The sequence below is a fragment of the Bidens hawaiensis genome, unplaced genomic scaffold (assembly GCF_021521415.1).
Source record: "Bidens hawaiensis isolate Kalapana, Puna unplaced genomic scaffold, B.hawaiensis_p1.1 tig00018651_1, whole genome shotgun sequence".
Classification (NCBI taxonomy): Eukaryota; Viridiplantae; Streptophyta; class Magnoliopsida; order Asterales; family Asteraceae; genus Bidens; species Bidens hawaiensis.
Genome location: NW_027492821.1, coordinates 2,134 through 24,457, shown reverse-complemented (window position 1 = coordinate 24,457; position 22,324 = coordinate 2,134). Strand labels below are relative to the sequence as shown.

Below are 22,324 nucleotides of genomic sequence, written 5' to 3'. Positions count from 1 at the left end.
GCCATTAGACATGCAGAAACCAGTTAACCAGTTAGTAACCGGTTTTCAAGCATAAAAACCTTAACTAATGTAACCGGTTTCGGGTATAGCCGAACCGGTAATTAACTGGGGAAAAAACCGGTTTAAAAAATATAATATAAAAATCTAAAACCGGTTTTGTAACTGGTTTTGGGGCCAAAATGAAAAACTGGTTACTAACCGCCGGTTTTTTCCGAGTAGAAACCTGTTAGAGAGGGACCAGTTAAAGAATCAACTAATATTTCTCATTAAATTCAAAACGGTTACAATAAAGTGACAGATAAACGGGCAACAAGTTGCGCCACAACTCCTTCTGAATAACAAAACCAATCCTACTAAAAACGAAGCTTTGAGACTTAGTAGCCAAATATTAGAAACCGGTTAGTGACATGTTAACCTGTTTGGATGTGCACCTCTAGATGTCATCTTCAATGGCAGCAAAACAGCATGTGGACACCACTAAATGCAATAGAATTTGAAAATTTATAAATTTTTCTTACACACTGACATTAATTTTCAACTACCACATCTTACTTCATCTTTGTTTCCTTCCTTACACATTTGATTCCTCAAATAATATATATATATACAGATAGAAGATAGAATACAATAATTGCTTAACGTACATTAGGTACAAGAATACATATATTCATGAAATCGATCCAGAAAATCACGTCACAGGATCTCGAAATCGTCAATACATATCCAATTAATCATTGGTTCACCAAAATAAACAGTTTTTGATCGTTAATCGACCATTTTTTTACTTTTCTTCACAAAAACCGTTTTTGAGCGTTTTAAGTTTTTGGCTGAGCGTTTTAATATTTTTTTTTCCATTGAGCGTTTTTGTTTTTGCCTTTGAGCGTGAGTCGCGTACCTATAGTACGTACCTCACCCTATATATATATATATATCATGTTTCATACAGAACAGAGGATAACAGAGCATAATATTTGTCTATTTTCTGTTTTTAGAGCTTGAATCTTGACTTTAGCTTCTAAAGTTTTGATTTTTATGTTCTTTTAATATTCATCTTGTTGGGTTACTATTATTCCATTAATAATATTAACTCAACTTCTGTAAAGTTGCAAGCTTTATACCTCACATTCTTGATCTTGAACACACAAAAACAGAGCATTTTAATGGCAGTTTCAAGCTTTAATCTTTTGTTCTTAACTCTTTCTTGTATCTTCTTACTTACAAACTCAATCCAACCATCACAAAAACAAGTCTTGCTTCAGTTAAGAAAACAGCTTGAGTACCCAACTCAACTGGATATTTGGAACAACACAAGCAATGATTTTTGTTACTTGTCATCACCACAAGTGAACATAACTTGTGAAAACAATTATGTTACTGAGCTTAAAATAATAAGTCTTCCAAAAAAGGTAAAAAGTTTGGATTTTTATGGCTTTCCATTACCTTCACAAACACTTTCTAGTAATTTTTCAATGGACTCTTTGATAGCCACTTTATCAAGATTAACAAGTTTGAAAGTTTTAAGCTTGGTTTCTTTAGGAATATGGGGTCCACTCCCTAACAAGATTCAAAGATTGTATACACTTGAGTATATTGATTTGAGTTTTAACTTCTTGTATGGGTCAATACCTCCAATTTTTACAAGATTAGTAAATATTCAAAGTGTGAATCTTGATGGTAATTATTTGAATAACAGTTTTCCAGAAGGGGTTGACTTATTATCAAGTTTGACCAGTTTGAGAGTCAAAGATAACTCATTTTCTGGTCAATTACCAGATTTACCAAAACGTTTGATTATTTTACATCTTGGCAAGAACTTGTTTTCTGGTCAAATTCCAGTCAACTATGGTCAACTCAATAATATTCAAGAACTTGATCTTTCATTCAACTCACTTTCTGGTGGCATACCCTCTATACTGTTCTCATTACCATATATTGCTTACCTGAACCTCACATCTAATAAGTTGACCGGTCAACTACCGGCCCGGTTACAATGCGGAAACAAACTCGCAGCCGTTGATATTTCGCTAAACCGGTTTACAGGTGGCTTGCCTTCTTGTTTAACCGATGATTCGAATAATAAAACAGTTAAGTATGATGGGAATTGTTTTATGAATGATGTTAAACATCAGCATTCGTCGAGTTATTGTGTAGAAGAAGCTAGAGGAGTTGATGTTGATCCAAAAAAGTTTAAAGATTCCGGAAAAAGAAAGAATCCAGTAATATTTGTGGGAGTTATTTCAGGGTGTGTTTTAGTTTTAGCGGTTTTGGCATTCGGGTTTGTTGTAATTCGAAGGAAAAACTGCGTTCGAGGCTTGTTGGAACCGAAACCGCCACAAAAAGCCGTGCAGGATTATTCTGGTTCGGGTGGTTACCTGTCCGGGCTATTAACCAGTGCAAGTAAGTATTTCGGAAACCATGATCTTGAATAAGTACTTAACATAATCTAAGCAGTAAATGAACAAAAATAGAGGATATCGGTCAAGGACTGATATCTTAGGCATCGGTTAGGCGGTGAGATATCAGTAAAATTAATATCATGTAAAATTTATATATATAGCAATTTAACACTAGTAATTCAGTATACTCTCTTACCATTAACAAATTATTCTTTTGCAACTTGCAAAACACTAACATCGTGGCAAGTAGGAACTTATGAAGACTTAAAACACTAACATTGAACACTAAAAATTGATAATTAAGACTTAAAACACTGATATCGGGAACATTGGTGATATATCGGTCAAATATCGCTGATATTATCAGTACCGATATTCTGACCATATTTTACCAAGGGACCGATATATCAATCGGCGATATCAGCTGCAAAGATACATAATGTTAGATATTTAGAGCAAGAAAATTTATAAAAGGTTACATTTTTATTATTTTTTTGTTATGATGGTGTTTGAATTAATCTTGGTATATTTTTTTTGAACCAGGATTTGCTTCTGAGGCTGCAAAGTTGGGTACAGAAGGAATCCCAGTGCATAGATTGTTTTCTTTTGATGAGTTGAAGGATGCTACTGATAACTTTCACAGATCAACCTTAATAGGAGAAGGTTCTACCGGCAAGGTACTAATCTAAAAGCACAATGCACATGTTATTAACTACACGTGGCAAAATGGGCATGTCGGACATGTTGAGTAACATGTCAAAACGGGTACTTTTTTGGTGCCTGCCAAACAAAAACGAAAAGGTTTGGTTGACCCGAGATATTTTTTCTTCATAAAAATAGTATGACTATTTATATAAAATGATTTATGAAGTTTTATGCATTACAAATACATTTTAGCCTTTTAGGTGACTTTTGACGTGTTTCCTCTTAAATTATTTTTCTAAATTTAGCCTCTAGTAAAAAACATAACCAAAATCGACCCATTAAACAATGTACCAGGATATATATAGAGAGAGAGAGAGAGACTGAGACGACACCTTAATGCATAATACTAATTACAATATCTATTATTATTATTAACATGAAAAATTGGTAATTATATACATTAGTAACTTTCTTACATATCAAGCAGATCTACAAAGGAAAGCTAGAAAATGGAACAGACATTGCAATAAGACATTTAACCGTGTCCCGAAAGTACACGGCTAGAAACCTTAAACTACGGTTGGATTTGCTTGCGAGGCTTCGGCACCCAAATTTAGTTTGTCTTTTGGGACACTGCATTAGCAATGAAGGCCTAAATGACAGTGGTTCAAACAAAGTACACCTTGTGTATGAATATGTGAATAACGGGAACTATAAATCGCTACTCGAGAGTAAGTTTTTTGGTATACAAGATAGCCATAAGTATTGAGGACTTATAACTTATTAATGTTTGATTGTTTAAACTTTAAAGCAGGGAATGATCCTGAAAAGGTGCTTAAATGGGAAGACAGATTGCGAATATTAACCGGTGTGGCTAAAGCGGTGCATTTCCTGCATACCGGACTCATTCCCGGTTTTTTTAACAACAAACTGAAAGTAAATAATATTTTGTTGAATGAGAATGGGATGGCAAAGCTGAGTGACTATGGGCTTTCTATCATAGCAGAAGATATCAAACAAGAAGAAGTATGTAAAATGTTAATAAGTTATTTACCAGGACAGTCATATGGTTTTCGGTTTTTAGAAATTACACTTTTAGTCTCAATAGTTCACTTAAACGTAACACATTTTGTCTTTTCACTAATTGTCTTCAGATATTATGTTAAGTGATATGCAACTGGCGTAACACATTTGGTCCTTTCTTAGTGATATTACCACATAGACCATCCGTGTAATTAATAGTAAAAAAACTTGTTCATGCAATAACAAAATATAACCTTTTTATTTTTTCATTTTGTAGACGGATGGAGAAGGTCTTGAATCATGGTAAGGTTTTTTCCTTGGTGAAAACTAGAGGTTCCAAAGATGACGGGTCGGGCGGGCCATACATGCCAAAATGGGCCATTTTCGGGTTGGTTTGACCAATGTAGAGTAAAATGTAGTTTGACTCGTTTGAGATAAAACAACCGTTGTTCATGGATATTTTTGCAGGCAAATGAAGAACTTAGAGGATGATGTCTACAGTTTCGGATTAATTCTACTCGAATCCCTTGTCGGGCCTTCCGTTGCATCTAGAAAAGACGAATTTCTGATGAACCAAATGGTATTATCTTTTAAGTTAAACTATAAATTAATGTGTTATTCACTTATTTTGCTTTTGAAGTGATTTAAAGAATTTGTTTGATTATTTCAGGCTTCATTTAGAACAGAAGCTGAAAGAAGGAAAGTAGTCGACCCGATTGTGCTTGGTTCATGCTCACAGGAATCTCTGTCGGTTATAATCTCGATAACTAAAAAATGCTTAGTCAGTGATTCGTGGGCCCGACCATCGTTTGAAGACGTCCTTTGGCACTTGCAATATGCTGCTCAAGTTCAGGCTAATCCACAACGCCCGGCTCAATAAGTTTTATTCATAAGGAGTTGATGTTGTTGTCGTGATGAAGAATAAGCGATCACTTACGTTTTTGTTTTAAACGTAAATATTTATATCATGTCAGGAACCTTTTATTTCTAATAAAAATGTTAAAATTCCAAACCTTAGATTTATTTTAATCAAAGGTGACAATTCATAACATAACTCGAAACACGACATGAAAACAATCAAATTTTTTTGTTATATCTAACAAGTTTAATAAACATGTCGTGTTCAGGTTGACCTCATGAACACATTCAATTATTCATGTCAAATATCTTGAAATTTCATCAAAAAAATTTATTTCTTCGTGCCTTGTTTTCTCCTAGCGCAATTCGATGCTGACTCAAATCAAGCAAACGAGACCTTAAGTTATCGTTTATCTCCATCACTCGTTTTCTCATGCCATTAATCCACAATCTACTTGCAACATTTGTTTCGACCTTTAACCGTAATGCTTCAGGTGTTCTTTCCATCTGTCATACAGTCATACCAAAACAACAAGATTCAATAGTCAAACAAGTCAATGACACTAAATATTTCTAAAGAGTTTACGAGACTGGACCTCCAAATCAAGAATCTGCTGGTCGAGTAAATCAAAACTTTGATATCGACGGTTAACTTTTTGTTGTTGTTCTTCAGGTGACGGTATAAGGGTAATAGTTGGTTTTAATAAATCAGTTGGTAGAGAATATTTTTGCAGCAAAGATACCAGCGAGTGAGTAGATTTCCTCTGATGATTATTTGAAGGTATCAGTGAAGATTTCGGGATCACGATCATATTAGCTATATGACCTGCATGCATGCAGGTAATATTATTATCTACTATAGAACAATTAATAAACTGGTACAACATTGCATAGTCGGGGGCGAAAAAATACTTTAGTAAAAATATTAATTACCTTTTTGATGGTGAAATCTTCTGATAATCACACCTTCAACAATATCCCACAAGCAAGCGGTACAATCTTCCGAAGCAGAAATAAGACCCGATCTACTAAAAGTCAAAGCAGTAATTGACTTCCTGCAATTTCCATTGCAGTAATTAGCTAATAATATGCATTTTATCAAAAAAGATATGTGTGTGTGTGTGTGGTGGTGGGGTTAAAATAAGAAGTGAAGTGTGTCTAAAAAGTGTAAGAAGTAATCTGGTGCATTAGATATGTTGATCTGATGGTGGATATGGAAAGTGTGTTTATTGTGCGGTGTGTTTTATTATATCTAATGGTGAAGACACACTTTCTATACTTCGGAAAAATATACTTCATATTATAACTTTGCTCTATGTGTGTGTATATATATATAATATAACTTTAAGTTATAGTTATATAATAGCATACTTGTGTCCGGTCAATTCAACTTTTGATTGCTCTGAAGCAACAGTAGATTCCTTCATTAATCCGACATCAAACGGGCTCATGAATATTCTTCCATCTGCACTTCCAGAGAACAAGAACCTCTCTTCAAGGTCAAGAACCATTGCAGTTATCGGTTGTGGAAAAAACCATGTTCGCAAAAGAGTCCCGTGTACAAGGTCCCATACCTATTGTGAACATGAATAATAATTTAGTTACATTAAACATAATCAATGTATAGTATACAAAAAATATTAATACAAAAAACCAATATTTCAACCTTACAAGTGCCATCAAGAGAACTTGACACAAAAACTGAATTAGAAACATTCGATGACGGTAAGAGGCCTGTTATGAAGGATATATGGGCGGCTAAAACGATTAGTGGTGTATGAAACGATCTTGCGTTTGTCTCATCTAACAAACTGTCATGAGATAAAAAACATTTTAAGTACTTCATATCAATGTTGTAAAAGTAGGTCTACAAGGCTGAGTACTCCCCGAGTACTCGCTACAAGGTATGGTGCCGAGGGGAGTTTCTTTAACCCCGCCTAGTTACTAAGAATCTATCAAAGGTGGTCAACCACACCAGAATCACTTCTAGTCAGGCAACTTGGGCCGATTTTGTCTTAAAAAATAAAATATAATTCATATTTTTTATAACATTAATAAAAGAATATCACTTTTTTAACTATTAATTAGCGAACTTAGAATAATTTAGTGTTAAAAAATCTATGTATCTTATTTGTATTGATATTCACTTATTTTGTTATAAATATTAGTAAACTTATGATATTTGACATATATATAATATCCAAAAATTAATTTTCTTTATATTCTCCATTTCCGAGTACTCCCAACTCCCCATTCGGCCGCCTAGGATCCGCCTAGCGACTTTTGTAACCTTGCTATATGTTTTCTTATTGGAAATTAATGAAACTGAAGAACTGAAATACATGTGCCACCTTATCATTGGCCAGACAACTACGGTTCCATCTTCAGAACCAGATATAAGAAGAGAAGAATCATCAGAAAATGCTAAGCAGGTTACCGGAGAGTTGTGCGCGTGCCAAGTTTTGAGCAGTTTCCCATTTATTACCTAATGGAAAATAATATTAACAAGATACATATCATAAACTAATTTGAGTCTGTGACAATATTAATTTTTGTACTGGCAAATCATTTACCTCCCAAAGATAAACATTTCCAGAAGTGGCACCGCCGGCTAAATATATACCGTCTTTTGTACTGGAAACCGGCTCAATGGCTTCAACAGAATAGCTCCGTAAAGATGCACGAGGCTGAAAAGTTTTGGTTTCTTAGTAAGACTCAATCTTATTTTACACAGTTACACTAATGACACATTCATACACAATAAAAACAATTAGAAAAATTCATATATGTTACTAATGTAACAGAAATTATACCAGACTACAACATCAGTCACAAATGTTCAATCAAATAACCAATGAAACACACGAGAAGTAGTAACTAATTAGGAAGAGTAAGATCACGCTCGTAAGTTTGTTTTTGAATCCATAAAACCTAAGGGTGTGCAAAGTCGGTTCAGTTATGGGGGCTTAACCATAACCATAATCCTAAATGAGCTTTGGTTATGGAAGATTGCTTAACCATAACCATAATCGAATGGTTGATTAACCATAGGTTGGTTAACCGTCGGTTATGGGTCAGTTTCGGTAAAGTTCAGTTAATTGTCCAATGTATTGTTTTTTTGTTTTTTTTGTTTTTGTTTTTTTTACTTTCTCGGTTGAAAATGGTTCGTCGGTTTCTTTTGTTTTTTTATTTTTTTACTTTCGTAATGCGATGTAAAGAGCGCATTGCGGCATTTGATGTGATGCGTTTACATGCATGTTGCGCTCATAATGCGCTATGATGCGCGCAACATGATTTAGAGGAGGAAAAGTGTGAATTTACAACAAAAAATTGCATAATATTCAGGCATTCCGCATATGTTGGAATTTTACTATTTTCTTAAGAGCGCATCACGCATCAAAATTATGGACCAAACACATTGGAGCACATCACGCAATTTAAAACCAAGAATATGCCAGTTCCAAGCTTGGTTATAGTCTTACAAGCTCGGTTATAGAGAGTTGCATCATGAACATAAACGTTCGATTGTTTGAATCTAGAAATAAAAGTATAAAAGATGAAAATACTGACATAAACTTCGAAAAAACACAAACATACAAAATTCAGTCCGGTTTTAGTTAAAGTCAGTTAACAAAGACACATTATCCATAACCATAACCTATTCACATGCACATACCATCAATTTTATAAACAAACACATTACTGAACGTTCACTAACAAAGTTAAACAAACACGGCCTATGGGCTATGTTCATGTTCGTTCATTTATAAACGAACGAAAGATAATAAAGTATAACCTTAGAGAAAGGCCAGGTGAAGATGACACCACCAGCAACGGAACCCGGGCGATGAATCTGAGAGGCAATCAAATACTGATCTCTCAAACAAGTGATACCGTTAAAAGAAGAAGCACAAGTTGGTATGTGAAGAAGACGACTGCCGGTTTCGATGTCCCAAATCGTTACTCCCACCGTTAAGTTTCGGTCTCCGCATACCACCAATGCTTCCTTCATTGTTGAGTAATGTGTGAATAACGTGATATGGAACAAGAAGAAGAAGACATGAGAGTGTAATATTATTATTATGGGAAATGTATGTATGGCGGGATATATAATGAGTGTTTTGAATTTTCATATTATTTATATTATTTATATGTTAGGTTTGTTGGTCAAAGCTGATATCGAGCTCGACTTGTTTCGAGTTTTTTTTCTAACGCTTGAGTTTAATTTGGAAGTTATTTTGTCAACGTGGTTTTTGGTTTGAGTTTGACTCGTTTATTATTTGTTAATTAAATTATAAATATTTTTATTTTTAGTGTATTGGGTTATTGAATTTTTAAACAAATTCAAAAATATGTGAAAGTTAATTGTTTATAAAGTAATTTGGTTTCAAAGCTATATTAATTACTAGTTAATGTAGTTTGACTGAAAACGAAAGTTACTTTTTTAAAAAATTTATATAAATGTGTTATTTTATTGCTTTCTAATATATCATTATTAAAAAGACAAGTTATTTAATAAAGGAAAAGACGTCTGGAAAGTATGAAAAATACATGTGACATGAGATATATTACTTATTAGACATGTATAACAGATACAGATATTAATTTTGAGTTTGAATCAAATACGAATTAAATTAACGTATTAACTGAGCGTATCAAGTAGTGTAATTATATATAAAATATAATGTAATTATAATGTAGTGTAACTACAACATAGTGTAATTACACTACGATGTAATAATATAATTACACTACTTTATTTGCATAGTTAGCAATTTTTTTTATTTGTACGTTAAATTTCCTCGTTAATCCATTAATTTTTTAGCTTTGAGTTGTTAGAACAAATAAGACAACTAAAAAATATTATATTTCCTGAAAAAACATGAAACTCAAATTTTAATTTGATATTAATTGAACCAAACACAGATCACATACTCAAAACTTAAAATGTTCGTTAATGAAGACAAAATAAATTGAACAATACTAATTAAAAAAGGACCAGTGACTTTAAATATTTAGACTGTAACACTTTATTTTATTTTTAAAATTTTTAATAAGATAATACAAGATCTAAACTCTGAACTGTGAAAGAGTTCTCCAATCTCCATCGGTAAAGATCCAGAGTTAGTCAACTATAAATCTAGACCCTGAAGTTTCCATAAATTTACAGATTTAGTCATTTAAGATTTCTTTTTTCCCCTTTCCATTCGCAACCATAGGTGTAAACGAGTCAAGCTGTTCGCGAGCTACTCGAGTTCGACACATTGAAAGCTCGCATGTATTAGACTTGCGAGCCTAAACTAGCATATAGCTTATATTCATATGACAACTATGGACAAATTACCCATGAACTACTTGAGCTCGACTCAAATCGAGCTCAAACGAACTCAAGCCTAGAAATAAGTTTTTTTATTGTTGGAAAATTAAAAATAAATAATCTCATCTTTTGTGTATTGGTGATCCCATCTTTAAAAATCACTGGCAACGGTCCAAACTTCCGACTATATTTGAAACTCGAAAAAAAAAAAAACTTAACGACGTGAAGTATTTTAACGGAAGTCCATTAAGAGAAAAATAGTTAAAAGGTTAGACCGTTTGATGTGATTTTTAAAGGTGGAATTATTAACAGCCAATACACAAAAGATGAAATCATTTATTTCCAATTTGCATTTGTTGTTTAACAAACAAGCTCAAACGCAAACCTCTTTTACCAAGCTCGAGTAGACTTTGCGAGCCTAAAGGAACTTACAACACTTAGACAGTACGTAGCGGACGCTATACTCACCCAAAACACACCCAACCCCCAACCCCCACCCGGCCCTTGGGTGGATATGAGGTGTGGGCACCCACAACGCCGAATGGGAAGGAAGTAGCTGGTCAATGATTGGTGGGATGACTTTACTTGTTTTATTTTTAATAGAAAAAATATAATAATAATAATAATAATAATAATAATAATAATAATAATGCTCTATCAACTAGACAACTATACTATTTTGTTTATAAAATGGTCATGTAATGAAATGGCTCCACATGACTCCTTACAGTACATATGGTCTTATTTTCATACGAGTATGTTTGAGATTGAGTTTAAAAACACCTTACAGTTAAAAGGTGGCTATTATAAAAATTATTTTATTTTAGCATTTTAAAACGGTTAAAAAACAGTTTTTTTAAGCCTTAAAAACATCAATAAGTTGTTTTCAAACTGAATACGAAAATATAAATAATAGAGGGAGTAAAGTTGTAGTAGTTCACTACTTCACTTCACTATCAATAATAATAATAAACTCATATCACTGTAGAAGAAGAAGAAGAAGAAAACAAAGGCTTTCGATCTGATTGTAACAATGGGACAAGGTAAAGGTAATTAACCTAACCTCACTTCAATTCAATTCGATCTCACAAAATTAATGTTTTTATATGAATTTGAGTTTGCAGATAGTAAAAAGGTAGAAGTAGAAGACTGCAGTTCGAGTTTATGGCTAGCACCAAACCCTAGCAAGCGATGGGGTGAACTGTTCTTCTTATTCTACACGCCTTTTTGGCTCACTCTCTGTCTCGGCATTGTTGTTCCCTACAAGCTTTATGAGGTAAATTTATGACGTCATGATTTAGGGCTTGTAACATTATTATTAGGCTAAATGTGTTTTAAAGTTGATTGATTAGATGTATGACAAATTTGACCTAAATCGATAAATGATTTGACTTTTTAAGTCAAATGTAGACGTATTAATTAAAACGTTTTTCAGGTTTTAGTTGTCATTTGCAAGAAATTCCCAAAGTATTATAAATTAGTCGTGACGAGTAGTTTATGATTACACACGAGTAGTTTGTAGAACCGGTTAAAACTTGCCGCGTGCCCTTAAATTAACCGTAACGAGCAGATTCACTAATCATTTACTCGTCACGACTAAATAAGTTTCCTGCCTCGTAATCAACGCCCACGAGTAATTTATAAATCCTTTAGTCGCGACGACTAGTTTACCTGGTTTACATTCCCTACAAGAGTAGTTTATTAGTAGTTAACTCGCCGCGACTAGTTTAACCTTAGAATCTACTCGTCGCGACTAAAGAACTTATGAATTACTCGTGGGCGTTGATTACGAGGCATAAAACTTATTTAGTCGTGACAAGTAAATGGTTAGTAAATCTGCTCGTTATGGTTAGTTTAAAGACACGTGTCAAGTTTTAATTGGTTATACAAACTACTCGTCACGACTAGATTATAATACCTATTTTGGGAATGACACCTAAAACCTGAAAAACGTTTTCATAAACGCTTATTTTGGGAATTTTCCCTTGTCTTTATGTACTATGCATCTTTGTTGTGGAATTTACTGATTTGATTGATAGTTAACAGATGATGGATGATTGAACTTGTGTTTTAACTGTTTATTGATAGTTTGATACCTATTTACTTGCTGATTTTTTTTTAATAAAATACACTTTCATTCGTTAAAGGGTATGTTTAGTGTTTACATAGAAATAGAAGGCAAATGGGCAACAAGTCAAAACTAAAGTTGTTTAAAAATTACATTCATAGATCTTGGGGTCATAACAGACATGTTGGGCACGACTAAGAGCCTCAGGCACAACCGCACAAGGAAACCGAAAGTATGTAATGTTGATTATGGTTTTTGTCAACAGGATTTCCAGGAATTGGAGTACTTGCTTCTAGGACTCGTTTCTGTGCTTCCTGCTTTTCTTATACCGGTATTTGTGGTTGGAAAGGTAAAATTTATTTGATTTTTATTTTATTTATTTATTTAAGTAATTTTAGAAGTTGTATACTAGACTTTAATGAATGTACTCTAATAAGATATATTTACATTTTTCGTGTACATCGTGTGATTTTCCCAGGCTGATCGTAGCCTTCGCTGGAAGGATCGATATTGGGTGAAGGTGAGTACATCTTTTGCTCATTCTAAATCTATTTAATCAATTAATTCAGATGCTAAATAAGTCATGATATGATATGTTACTGCAGGCAAGTGTATGGATAATTATCTTTAGTTATGTTGGGAATTACTTTTGGACACATTATTTTTTCACAGTGCTCGGTGCTTCCTACACCTTCCCGTCATGGAAGATGAACAATGTAAGTCATAATTCAACATGTTTCTGTTTCCTATATGATTTATACTAATATTTAAGAAAATAAAAGTTCTGATCTTTGATATTTATCTTTACAGGTACCCCACACGACATTTTTGTTGACGAATGTTTGCTTCTTGTTTTACCACGTGACATCAAATTTAACACTGCGTAGACTACAGCATTCCGTTGCTCATTTGCCAGTGAAAACACAGTGGATTATTAAATCTGCATGGATTTTAGCTCTTTCCTACTTCATTGCTTACCTGGAAACCGTGGCTATTTCAAATGTATGTCTGTTTTCTTTTCTTTTTACTTCTTTCTTTTAAGTAGGAACTAATTACCGGTATACCCTTGTTACGAACGATGCATGCATTCCCATTATCATCATCATATGTTGGTTTTAAAATGTGCAGTTTCCTTACTATACATTTGTGGACCGAACATCAATGTATAAAGTTGGTTCATTGTTCTACGCCATCTACTTTCTCGTAAGCTTCCCCATGTTTCTAAGGTAAGCAACTGTTCTTTTGCCAAATCATATATTAGTTACACGTGTCGGTTGCTGATTGGCGCACTTCATATTTGTAGGATTGATGAGAAAGTGGGAGATCCGTGGGACCTACCGAGAGTGGCTGTTGATGCTTTAGGAGCGGCTATGCTCGTTACCATCATACTGGATCTATGGCGCCTCTTCTTAGGACCCATTGTTCCGGTTCCAGACAACAAACAATGCGCTGAACCTGGTCTCCCTTGGTTCCCAGGGCATACCGAACTCTAATTTAGATTTTTTTTCTTCGGAATTTGGTATCACTGTGAATGTTGTTTCGGTCATTAAATTAAACTTGCAATTTGGTGTATACACTTGAGCAAATGTTTCATGTATGATATCATTATATCATATACGTGTTGCAAGATGGCATGATGACGTTAAGGGTTACTCGGCATGATGTTTAAGTTACTAACAAATATATAGAAATAAATTATATAAGGGGCTTTAATTTTCAAAACATATAAAAATAAATCACAACACTAGTTACAAAACTGTCTTTAATACAATTATTAGTAAAAATTGATCAAACAAAACCTATATATAATGTAACAATACCGCCAATAAAACAATCTCACAAGATCAAAAACATAAGTAGGCGCGCCAGATATGTTTGTGTCTTACAGCAACAAAAACTTATAAAAACTAGAAGCTTATTTCCGCGTGTCTATCTTGAGGTGCAACCAACTGCCACAATGAACAATATGCCGGAATTTTGGCTGCTTCAACCCCAAGTGTCGCAAGATTACGCCCATATTCCTGAACGTTATAAAGATAAATATTTAGTTGTTATCAGTCGAAATGACTAACAACATTACCTATGTGACTTTGAATAATAACACTCAAACAATCAACTTTGTTGTTTGTAGTCATAATCATAAACAGTTTCTTCGAGTTTTGACTATATACATTTATTTAAAAAGTTAATACATCAAACAATCAAAAAGACGTTCTTGTTTAAAGTAACTGCTTATCTTTGAATAATCAGATATACACTAAAACTAATTCTAAATACCACAAGTAGCGATAGACCGATAATTTCAATATGTAAATCAACACACCCCTTAAAAGACGTATGAAATATTCAAGAATGCACACCTGAATGTCGAGAAATAACTGCATGCAAATTCTCTCTGTTTCAGAAACATTATGGTCTGAGACGTCTGAGCTGGCGCCAGCTCGCCTCTGAGCACCTTTACGTATTCTCTGAAGTGAAGTCTCTGTTTTTCTTGCCTGAATCACAAAGTAAGCATGACTTATCAAGATCGCTGAAGATTATGATCTGTTTGTTTCTACTATTTCATGACACTTACCGTGTTAACAATATCAGCAGCCAACTCATGATACCGACCAGTAATCTTGAAGGCAGCACCTTGCACGAGTTTACCTTTAATATCTTCTGTCAAATACGTGTTGGCCCGTTCACCATCCAAAAAAACCTGTTCGTGTGACATAAGTCCACAAATTATTAGATATTTTACTAAAAGTCGCTTTAAAATAAACTTTTTCATACAATTATAATGATAAGAAAACCAACAAATACCTTCAAGGGACGCAACACGCCTGACACGTAATGAGAATGCCTAACAGGAGGCGGCTTTTTAGTCATTCTGTAAGCAGCAACTATTCCATGCAGTTGTTTTAATTCCTACAATTATGTGTCAAACATGTTTATCATCAATCAAGAACTCTTAAAAAGAACTTTATAAATGACATAATGTTGCAATTACCTCGCTAGACTTGTCAACTAGAGTTTCAATTATGGAATCAATCACAGAAGGGACAACATCTTTAAGAGATTTGCCACCTTGTGAAATGCTGTTTTTAACAAGTTCAATTACTTCTGTTGTAGTACATGAGCTGATAGCCTCAAACACGTATCCAATATAGTTGCTACAAATCTCTTCAGCTAGATTATCTAGATCATTGATTATCTGCAACACAAAACAGAAACTATTATCAGACATACATTCTTACGAACCCTAAAACTTATAAATTCAGGTGAAATGCGAGACATACATAGACAAAATCATCTGGAGCAGCAGTGAGTGCCCATTCATACGAAGAATTAGAGCCTGCGTTAAGGGTTCTACGAGCAGATAGTCCAGCTGACAACCAATTTGCATATCTACAAATCCAACTAGGTATAAGTATAAAAAAATTCTAAGGTTTTTGGAAAAATTGATTGCTAAATCACAACATACCTAGATATGAGCTGTAATGTTAACCGAAGAAATTTGTCAGAAATTGAAATAACAAGAACGTCTTCTTTCCAGCAGGATCTGAGGCATTCTAAAAGAGTAAGACTTTGCTTTAATGTCAGTCCATGTTCAGAACTTGACTTCTGAATTGGAGTCAAACCAGAACCTACAAGTGCAGAATCCAAAGAACCAGCAATTTCTTGAAACCTGCAAGCAATACTCAAATCATTCCTCATTTTTCTTAATTTTTTTATGCACTTGCTTTATGTAACATTGTGATATGGTTTAGAACTTAGATATTTTTTCATGGAGAAAACTATCAGTACCTTAATGAGAAATACACGCCAATGTTCCATTGTTTAATGAAATCTAAATATACTGCCTCGGCTCGGAAGCTGCTGACAGCAGATCTGGATGGACAGTATCCTTGCATAAATATTAAGAAAAAGTAAACTTATAAATATTCAACTCAGGTTTTATGTTTTATCTATAATGGGTAAAAAAAAGTTTATAGGAAACATGTATTTACTACCTTCTAAATCAGCCAAAAAACGTAAACTTGCTTTATAATTTTTCAAAAACTCGGTAGGTCTTCCAGGAGAAAAAGCCCCGGGCTTTCCTTGTTGGATTGCATAAAGAACCTCCTTAAGTATTGAATTAGCAAGGAAGCTAAATACATGCAAACCAGAATTTTCTGTAAAATAATGAGAAACAAATATATAAACATTAATATATTTCTTGATTTGTGAACAATGATTTAAAATAAAAAGAAAAAGCAAAAAGATTACTGATTGTTGATATAACCATACCAGTAGAAGAAATCTCCAACAAAAACGCACAATTTTCTGCAATAAGATGTTTAATTTGTTTATAATCTTCTTCAAGATCATCCCCAGTGGGCCCATCAACAGCTCCAGAGGAAGCGTATGGAATGACTTTTTGAACAAACGAGGCGACAACTGTTGATCGAAATATTTCTTCTGCATTTCGTGTGTTATCCACAGCAGCATAAGCACGTAAGCAGTTGTATACTGCATTTTCATCCTTATGTTTTAATCCATCAATAAAACAGTGTCCCAAACTTGTATCCAGTAATGAGCTGGCATTTTGTATCCTTTTCTCCATGTTTTCAATAAAAGGCAGGTTCTGTACTGCCATTAACAGAGAAAGAATGTGTATGTTAATAACAACTACTAAATAACAAATAAGACTATTTCTCAAAGTTTTCAGTGAGCTTAATTAAAAAGAAATATATAAATGTTAATATAGCATGGATGTAGTGGAAAGACCTTGGCATTAGCAAAGTAAAACTTTAGTCTGTTCATTTCACTAGCAATTCTTTCCAAAAGCATGCTTTGAGTTTCTCTAAGATTAATTCCAATTTCAGCGTGTTGTATAGATACACCATTACTTAATTGACCCTTTTCTGCAGCGTGCAGATCTCCATTTGAGCCATTAACAGGCACATTATGCAGCTCATTTATTAGCTTCTCAACCTGCAATCACAATAGCAAAACCGCATAAATACCTAAACTTACTAGGTACATTTCATACAAGTATGTTGGGTTTGTGGAGTCCCATTCTTGGTTTGGGCCCGTTAAAATGAAAACAAGATTTATGAGCTGACAATTATTCTCTTTTATTTGAGCATGTTTACTTATCTTGTTCTCTAAGTTAGAAACCCAAGATCTATCTCTATATATTCATATGTTGTACATGTAATTCTTCATCACAAGAGTTGAAAGCTAAAGAAATAAAGAAATTCCTAGCTGCGTCCCATGGACTTAGGTCAGATTATCCTTCGGTCTCGTGTTCGTTTACTTTCTGCAGTTTGATTGTGTGTGGGTGTGTGTTTTGCTATAATCAAGATCCTAACAAGATAATGATATATAACCTTTGCTACAATAGATAATCCAAGTAATGATCTATAACCCTATTAAACCAAAAATCAGTTAATAAGATGATCAGTGATTATGATAATGATAAACATGTAATGTTAACTTTTAACATGTTTTAAGTATAACAGAACTGCAATTTCTATGTGAAATCTAAGAATAGGAAACCTAATTCTATAACATTACTCTAAATCACTTAAATCCGCATAGTATAGGCTAACAATTGGAAGGCTGTGAAGTTAAGTAAGCACCAAAAATTAATTACCTGTGATTATGAAATAATTATGAAAATGGTAAACATGGAATGTTAACTTTTTAACATTTGATAAGTATGGAACACCAGCAATTTCTATGGGAGATCTAAGTATAAGAAACCTAATTCTACAACATTACTCTAAAATAACTTAAATCTGCATCGAATAGGCTAATAACCGAAAGGCTGTGACGTTAACTAACTCCAAAAATTAGATAATCCGTGAATATAAAATGATAAACATGGAATGTTAACTTTTAACATTTGATAGGTATGGAACACCAGCAATTTCTATGGGCGATCTAAGAACAGGAAACCTAATTCTACAACATTACTCTAAATTCACTTAAATCCACATCTAATAGTCTAATAACCGGAAGGCTGTAAAGTTAACTAACCTCCAACTATCAGATGATCTGTGAATATGATAATACTTAACAGTAAACATGTAATGTTAACTTTCAAACATTTGTTGAGTACAACACAACTGCAATTTCGTTATGAGGTCTAACAATTCTACAACATAATTCTTAAATCACTCAAATCCACATCTAACAGACTAACAATTAGAAACCTCCAAAACATTAACAATACCTTACACACAACACGAGACGTATCAATCAAAACCTCCCATATCTCTAGCAAATTCTATACAAAATCTAACAATACAAAACCTAATTCTACACCATTACTCTAGAATCACTTAAATCCACATCTAACAGACTAACAATTAGAAAAATGTGAAGCTAAATAAGCTCCAAATATTAGATGATCTGTGAATATGATAATACTTTATAGCAAACATGTAATGTTAACCGTCAAACATTTGCTAAGTACAATACAACTACAATCTCTAATGAGATCTAATACAAAACCTAAATCTACAACGTTACTCCAAAATCACTTAAATCCACATCTAATAGACTAACAATTAGAAAACTGTGAACTTCATTAAGCTCCAAAAATTAGATGATCATTGTATCTGTGATTATGATAATAGTAAACATGTAATGCTAACTTTCAAACATTTGTTAAGTATACCACAAGTACCATCTCTATACGAGATCTAACAATAAAAAACTAATCCTACAACATTACTCTAAAATCACTCAAATCCACATTGATCTAATAGGCTAATAACTGGAAAGCTGTGTAATATTAACTTCAACATTTGTTGAGTGTGTGTGACACCTGCAATTTCTATATGAGATCTGAGCATCAAAAACCTAATTCTACAACATTACTCTAAAATCACTCAAATCCGCAAGTAATAGGCTACTAATTACACATCTCTAAAGTCAATTAACCTCCAAGACATCAACATTATACCTTAGACAATATCTCTCTAGCTAATTCTATACAAGATCTAAAAATACAAAACCTAATTCTACAACATTACTCCAAAATCACCTAAATCCACATCTAATACACTAACAGGTAACTAATTACACATCTCTAAAGTCAATTAACCTCCAAAACATTAACAATGCCTTAGACACAACACGGCACGTACCTATCAAAACCTCCGATATCTCTCTAGCATATTCTATACAAGATCTAACAATACAGAACCTAATTCTACAACATTACTCTAGAATCACTCAACCTAATTACACACCTCTAAAGTCAATTAAGCTCCAAAACATGAACATTATACCTTAGACAATATCTCTCTAGTAATTCTATACAAGATCTAACAATACAAAACATAATTCAACAACATTACTCTAAAATCACTTAAATCCACATCTAATACACAAACAGGCAGCTAATTCGAATACCGTAAAGCTAATTAACCTCCAAAACACTAACAATACCTTAGACACAACATGCGAAGTATCAATCAACAGCTCCAATATCTCTCTAACACCAGACGCCTCAGCACGCTGCCTAAGTCCATCCTGCAACGCCACAAGCGAACCTTCAACGGCCGTACGGAACGCGACGATCTTATCACGGATCTCAATCAACGGCGCACGCATACGCAGAACCGCCGCATCAACGTCCACGAGCTTCGTGCTGAGGTTAACGAAGTCGGCGTAGTCACGGTTGATTAATTCGACTAGTTCGTGTTTGAGAGAGGATAAGTGTGACTGGAGTTCGGATCTTAGGGTTTCGAATGGGACGAAGGTGCGGAGATCGGATATGTAGGACTCGGAGTTGAAGTTAGGGTTGAGGAATGAGGATTGGTTGAACCATAACGGATGTGAGTCGGTTGGATCGCCGAAGAGGTTGGCTGTGGCGGTACGTGGTGGTGGTGGTGGTGGTTGTTGGTGGTGGATCGCCATTGAAGATGAGTTAGTTCTGAGTATAACCTTTGTATAGTCACAAACAAAAATGATAATAAGAGAGAGATAAAAATAAGATGGTAATATTGGTAAAATAACAAAAGTACTGTTATAAAAATATAAGATGAGGAGCTAGTGAGCTACATACTCGTACTTTGTTTTAATTTTGCTGATTGAAATTTGAGAGTTAAGTTGTGAAGCCAAAATTGAATATCGGTATGTGAGCATGATGTGCATGCTTCGAGGAGGATGCGACCAAAGAATTCTAGCTTCGGGTGAAGGTGTAACTAGTGTTGCAAAAATCCTGATTAGGCGTTAATTAATCCTCGATTAATCGCTAGTTCCTACTTCATTGGTTAATTTTTTGCTAATCAGCCAATTAATCAGTCAATTGTCAAATCCGACCGAAATCGGTGGTTTCCAGCAAAAATCAGCGGTCTCTAGCTATATTCCGGCACATATCAGCAGGTTTCGGCGAAATTCCAGCCAATTTCCGACCAAAATGTGTTTACGTATGTATAAAACTGAAAAGTTACATATAAAAATGTGCATGTGTATATTTAACTTAAAATTATACATTAAAGTCTGATCCGACTAATCATGATTAATCGCTAGTCCCCCCCCCCCCCGACTAAAGATTTTTACAGCACTCAATAGCCTGCATAATTGATTGAGGAGGATGTGTAGTCTGGCAAGGTGGATGGGCCCACAACTGATTCGCCAATGGCCAACCATTGCGGCTGTTGTTGGTTGGGGGGGTGATGTTCAGTTATTTTGTATATGCTTTAGTTCGTTTATTATTTAGTTTTAACTGTTTATTCTAGAACTATCGATGCTTCATACGTGTGTTATTAGATTTCAGGTCACAGGCGTTAAAGTACTCAATATGGACCTGTTGTGACACAGAATGAAGACCCGGGATGTCTAACACGTAAAACGAGGAAAAGAATGAAGTTTGCTGTTCCATAGTCCCATCGCGGTACGCGATGGGTTTGATGAAGTCCCCAACGCGTACCGCGATGGGTGATAAATTAATTATTGACTTTGGTCAATCGCGGTACGCGATGGGCCATAGAAGACCCCGTCGCGTACCGCGACGGGACTGCAGACGGGATTTTGAGTTTATAACTTGTGTTTCATCAACATGAAACCCTAACTTCGTTTTTGACGACCAAGAGGCGATTCCAGCAGTTCATATAGGCGATTTCCACCATCCTAGCTCGTGTGAAGATCATACATATGATCCATATCATCTATATTGAAGATTCGATTATGTCTAGGCTCGGCTAATCGCCTAGAATCGCACCCGGGATGTATAGTTTGTAACCCTTTACAGTTTTTCTCTTATGGTTAAGAATACTTATGTTTTGATTATTGTTGATTGATATATGATTATTGATGTTTAGTATTCCTGTGTGTTCGGTCGGTTTAGATTTACGTTGGTCTGAACGATCTGTTACCAGGGGGGGTGGAAGGGCAACAACCAATACTATGACCGTTACAGGGCTTACTAAGGTCATGAGACTACTTAGGCCGATTTAAGCGAGGCTTCGGGATTGAAGAAGGCGAAAGTTAAAGGCTGAGTGTAAAGTTGTTATGGGCTTCTAGCAATAGTGACGACATCAATGCCTTTGTTGGTTTTATGAGTTTTCTCAAGCACATGTTTTTACATGGCTCCATATAATTCTCTGGCAGGGGTCGGATTGTTGTATCATCATAGTGACTACATCAAACTTGTCATTAATTAAAGATCGTTTATGAGTTTTAGAACAAGTTGCTAAATGGAGACATGTGCGTCAACGTTTGCCAGTTGGTCATAAGGCATCTCGATAACTTGACAATAAAAAGAAACGTTGGATAAATTGTCAAGTTTTGTGTTTATAAACTTGCACTCTAGGGCTAGAATTCCAGGTATCCTAGAAGATGTTATCAATAGCCTTTCATGCGTAGGCAGCGATTGAACCTGGTTTGAGAATAGTATAGATCATTAGAGATGTGCGATATATCCATTGTAGAACAATGGTTTCAATACATGACCATAATCAACATTAAAAGGCAAATAGGAAGACATCATTTTTCAGTGGGAGGGATGAAGATAAATGAGTGGTGGACAAAAGA

The 22,324-nt window shown here is 34.4% G+C and overlaps 4 protein-coding genes across 4 annotated transcripts; 2 read left to right on the top strand and 2 right to left on the bottom strand.

Annotated features, from left to right (window-relative positions):
• The first annotated feature begins 1,118 nt into the window (after positions 1-1,118).
• LOC143556568 (putative inactive leucine-rich repeat receptor-like protein kinase At3g03770) lies at positions 1,119-5,095 on the top strand. The gene is made up of 6 exons (XM_077045853.1): positions 1,119-2,397; positions 2,940-3,073; positions 3,529-3,772; positions 3,853-4,078; positions 4,533-4,644; positions 4,735-5,095. The coding sequence occupies exons 1-6, from the start codon at positions 1,161-1,163 to the stop codon at positions 4,942-4,944; spliced, it is 2,163 nt and encodes a 720-aa protein (XP_076901968.1). The 5' UTR covers positions 1,119-1,160; the 3' UTR covers positions 4,945-5,095.
• A 752-nt stretch (positions 5,096-5,847) lies between these two features.
• On the bottom strand, positions 5,848-8,934 carry LOC143556569 (protein ROOT INITIATION DEFECTIVE 3-like). The gene is made up of 6 exons (XM_077045854.1): positions 8,719-8,934; positions 7,496-7,609; positions 7,274-7,407; positions 6,589-6,733; positions 6,294-6,496; positions 5,848-5,977 (listed from the first exon to the last, which is right to left on the bottom strand). The coding sequence occupies exons 1-6, from the start codon at positions 8,932-8,934 to the stop codon at positions 5,848-5,850; spliced, it is 942 nt and encodes a 313-aa protein (XP_076901969.1).
• A 2,338-nt stretch (positions 8,935-11,272) lies between these two features.
• Positions 11,273-13,821, top strand: LOC143556565 (cycloeucalenol cycloisomerase-like). The gene is made up of 8 exons (XM_077045851.1): positions 11,273-11,282; positions 11,364-11,515; positions 12,573-12,656; positions 12,786-12,827; positions 12,913-13,023; positions 13,118-13,309; positions 13,436-13,533; positions 13,611-13,821. Exons 1-8 carry the CDS (start codon positions 11,273-11,275, stop codon positions 13,798-13,800), a joined length of 879 nt encoding a protein of 292 aa, XP_076901966.1. The 3' UTR covers positions 13,801-13,821.
• A 170-nt stretch (positions 13,822-13,991) lies between these two features.
• Positions 13,992-20,212, bottom strand: LOC143556567 (conserved oligomeric Golgi complex subunit 2-like). Its single transcript, XM_077045852.1, has 12 exons — positions 19,736-20,212; positions 17,060-17,266; positions 16,580-16,916; positions 16,303-16,464; positions 16,097-16,196; positions 15,774-15,977; positions 15,589-15,697; positions 15,300-15,503; positions 15,113-15,217; positions 14,883-15,008; positions 14,668-14,802; positions 13,992-14,328 (listed from the first exon to the last, which is right to left on the bottom strand). The coding sequence occupies exons 1-12, from the start codon at positions 20,204-20,206 to the stop codon at positions 14,215-14,217; spliced, it is 2,274 nt and encodes a 757-aa protein (XP_076901967.1). The 5' UTR covers positions 20,207-20,212; the 3' UTR covers positions 13,992-14,214.
• Positions 20,213-22,324: the final 2,112 nt, after the last annotated feature.